A 4,300-nucleotide genomic window follows, 5' to 3' on the forward strand; every position below is an offset into this window, starting at 1 on the left:
ATACAGAGATTGTCAAGTTATGCATTATGCTTTGAAGAAAAATTTAAAAAGTAGTTAGCAATTTTTTGCATACTCTTATTAACTGCTTAAATTTTAAGGTGCTCTTTTTTTTAAAAAAAGCAAAAGAAGAGTGAAGTCCTAATTCCTCTCATGTCAGAAGGGGATAAATCACTTCCTCCACTGGGAGAAAAAATGAGGATGAAATCCCTTCTCTAACTTGCCCAGTCTTGCCTTTTGTTTTTCCTTCTCCTCATTTGGATGGAGTCTTTCAGAATCCATTTTCCTTCTCCAATGGTTCTTTCCTTTCCTCAGGGAGCCAGTGGATGAAGTCCTCCAAATCCCCCCTTCACTGCTGACATGCGGCGGTTGCCAGCAGAACATCGGGGACCGCTATTTCCTGAAAGCCATCGACCAGTACTGGCATGAAGACTGCCTCAGCTGTGATCTGTGTGGGTGCCGGCTCGGAGAAGTGGGGAGAAGGTTGTACTACAAACTGGGCAGAAAGCTCTGCCGAAGGGACTATCTCAGGTACACAACCCTCTCCCCCTACCCTCGCTCCCCTTCTTTCCATCATTTTGGCTTTGCTTGGGCATTTAATTAGTACAGCTCGTGAGCAAAGATGTAGAAAGAATTAATTTTGAATTACTCTTAAACGTAAAGCCTGACAGCAGTCACGGTTGTAAGGCAGTGCCGTTTGTGGGCTCAGGTTTGCAATACAGGCTCGTATATTTTTGGGGTTCATGAAAAGATGCTTTATGGCACTGCTGGAGTTCTTCAGTAAGTTATAGGTAAATCCAGAGGTTATCTGTGTTGATTAGGTCACTTGGTAGTTGTTTACAGGTTAAATATTAAAGGTCTTGTTGGAAAAAAAGTGCATTATGTTATGAAAAGGAAAGCATTGCTACAGGTTGTGGGCAAAAGAGAATTATTTGAAAATGTGAAGAATACAGTAAGAACTCCTAGGACTTGTTGTTGGCATCCATCAGCCTGCACACACATAACCCAGTAGCTCCAGGTGAACTGTGCAGCGTCAGCAGGGAATTTTGGCAAGTAGAAACTGGGAAAAGATGATGAATTTCAGCAAGCTCCCCCTGAGCTGACAATGAACCAGTTCCCCCAAATGGTTTTGAGAAGTTCTGTGGTTCTCCAAGCATTGCCTTGGAGCTGAAAGGTATATAAATCCAGGTGCCAAGATCGGCGACTGATGAAATATCATTTAGTTCTCTCATTTAAGAACACGGTATCCAAGGTAACTAGATTAAATTGATTTTCCTGAGGCAGTAATATCGGCTTTACAGGGGTGCTTGATTCCACTACCCAGCAGGGCTGCTGTATCTGCTCGGTGTCGCTGCCTTTCACACACCGATTGATCCCTGACTTTTTCTGCGAGACTGGTGAAGTTATCTGGGACACTTCAGGCAGACAGAGGCAATGTGCTGTATGTTTACTGCAAAGCTACAGCCAGTACAGGAACGTTTAATTGGGCTAATTGGATCCAGTGGATTGTTAGTGTTCTTAAGCCTGGTCCTGAATAGACAAGAATTTACCCATTTTGCTGAATCAGATCCTACAAATACACTTGTTACAGATATTTTCCTTAACACCTCTCTGCCTATCTGTTTTTCCAAAATTTGTAAGTAGAAGGATTACATTGAGATGAAGATATTTCACAAAAAGTGATAACAAAGGGTCTTTAAATTCTTGATTACAATTGAAGTGTTTTGATCTTTGCTGTGCTGGTTGTGTTCCATTTCTTCTGATGGATCCCTAATGTGTCAGGAGGTCTGTGGAACAGAATAATGGTGTTTGATATTTTTTCAGCTACCTCACTGAAGGCTAATTTACCTGCCAATAAAAATTAACCCAAAATCTTAGTGGAGTATCTAATTATGGTGTCCCTGATGGGAATTTTGCTAAGCAGAAACTATGAACTGAGGTCTGCTAATGGGGCTGCTTATAAATACTCCACATACGCAACAGTCCAGCAGTGATACAGTGTTAATTACACTTTCCAAATACTTTTCATCTTAAAATGGAAGCAACAGAAACTATGGCAATACAATTAATGTATTTTCTTCCAGTGAAAGTCAGCATTTTCATTTATTTAAGAATGCAACATATATTTTCTTATTAATGAAAAATTTTGCAACCATTGTGTAACCTTCATATTACTTTCATTGGGCAGAAGCAAACACTGACATCTCCTGGTAAATGAAAGAAATGATGTCTTTTGCCCTTAAAGATCTCTTTTAATTTAATGAGCATTCTTTTTCCCGTTCAGAAGATGATATGAAGCAGGCACAGCAGATGTAAGAGAGAAAAAACTCTCTCCAGAATTAGTATGGAAACTTAGAAGTCAAACTCAATAGGTGTATACTTTGAACAAATAAGAAAAATAATTGTATATATTTCTGCTTATTTATTAGTGATTTGACTTACAAACTCTATTGCCAGCAGACTGCATGGAAGGCTGGCACTCACACCTAGCTGAGGATGTCACACTGCTCCAGGTGACCGGTGCTGTGAGGGGAATACAGATCTAGTGCGTTCACTGGAGGCTCCTTTCAATAGACAATCCCACCATGACCTCAGCAGGGCTTTTCAATGTGGATTCAAGAGCAGTCCAGATGACAAAATTGTCTGGGCTAGCATAAATATCTAGAAGGTCTTAGTGTGTATCCTTCTGAAACCCAGTGGGAGTGATATCATGGATGTTTTAGTTGGAAAGAATCTCCAATGCGGAGGCAGTTACAAGAAACAGGGGAGTCTTAGACCACAGCTTGTGTCAACTCCTTTCTGTAAATGACAACAGCAACAGCTGAAGATAGGCACCATTTATCAACTGAATGGTAATTTCTTCCCATCACAGAAGTGGAAGTATTAGAGTGGCACACCTCTATGCTATGATCTGGGCAACCTTTACTCCTCCTGAAGCTGCTCAGCAATTCAGGACAGGGTCATTGATCAGAGAAATCAATTATATTGAAAATAGGTGAGGACCTTGGACCTTCAACTTTTGGTGTTGAAAACTTTCAAGTTCTGCTCGGCAGCTTTCCATGTGACCTCTATGCAACTTGGCAATACTGTGACTAATGGATCAAGGCACTGATGTTGTGTTCTTGTTTTGATTTGGTTTTTCCCATCTCCCCAGCAAAGGAACTCTGCTTACTTCTCTGCTGTTGTTGTTCTAGGCTCTTTGGCCAAGATGGCCTCTGTGCCTCCTGCGACAAGCGAATCCGGGCTTACGAGATGACCATGCGGGTGAAGGACAAAGTATATCACCTTGAATGCTTCAAATGTGCTGCCTGCCAGAAACATTTCTGTGTTGGGGACAGATACCTCCTCATCAACTCGGACATAGTATGTGAACAGGACATCTACGAGTGGACTAAGATAAATGGAATGATCTAGAAAAGACATGCCTCCAAAGACATCTCACGGGCGATGCCTACGTATAGCTGCAGTGAGGAGATCATCACTTGAGCTATGGGATTTGTCTAAAATGGGGGGAAATACCACAGAGTCGGCCTTTTTCAGGCAGTGCTGCATAGAATGTAAACTACATATAGGTGAAGAAGGGAGATGGAAGCAATAGTAGATAGACTGTCTTTGGTTAACAAAGGCGTATGGACAATAACTGTCATCGGCCATGTAGGTGAGAGCTGGGGAACAAACACAACGCGATAACCAAGTCTCGTAACTGGAAAACGAGTAGGGACTTCTGTAAAGAGATGGTATGACTTTGTCACCTGCAGACTAGGATTGTGCAATGGAATTTTCTTTTTGTCTCATTTTAGTTACTGAGTTTAGACAAGAGCTCCTAAAGTAGACATGAGGAAGAATACTGGAAGAAAAGGGCCACCATTTACGTGGTCATTCTATACGGCCTTACACCTTGGGTAGGAGAGGAAGTAGGAAGAGGATGGGGGTTATTTTTGCATGGATTTTTTTTTTCTGTGAGAATTAACAGTGCATCCTCTAGTCCCAAACTCTTCTTTAAAAAAATCCTGCTGAGAGCACTGCTGTTTCAAGATGAGATATTCCACAGATCATTTCTATACGGATATAAATCTAAAGAGTTGTTCAACTATTTTATTAACTTAGATTATATCGATAAAATATTTGTTGTGTGTAGTAAGACTCTGCAGCTTTAATAAAAATAACAGAAGATCTGAGTGTTATTTCTTTTTTTTGGAGTTGGGCTGGATTTTTTTGTTTGCATTTTTTTTTTTAATTTTTTGTAGCAGGGTTTCTACACTTTGTCTACGGCTGATGCCTTCAGAGCAGTACTGTGAGAACA

At 40.9% G+C, this 4,300-nt stretch overlaps 1 protein-coding gene across 1 annotated transcript; it reads left to right on the forward strand.

The window, feature by feature from the left end:
* Positions 1 to 312: 312 nt before the first annotated feature.
* On the forward strand, positions 313 to 3,952 carry LMO2 (LIM domain only 2 (rhombotin-like 1); the record flags this gene model as incomplete). Its single annotated transcript, XM_010079678.1, has 2 exons — positions 313 to 528; positions 3,192 to 3,952. Coding segments are annotated over 2 exons (436 nt in total), but the record flags the coding sequence as incomplete, so codon positions are not given.
* Positions 3,953 to 4,300: the final 348 nt, after the last annotated feature.

The sequence above is a fragment of the Pterocles gutturalis genome, unplaced genomic scaffold, assembly GCF_000699245.1.
Source record: "Pterocles gutturalis isolate BGI_N339 unplaced genomic scaffold, ASM69924v1 scaffold17644, whole genome shotgun sequence".
NCBI lineage: Eukaryota > Metazoa > Chordata > Aves > Pterocliformes > Pteroclidae > Pterocles > Pterocles gutturalis.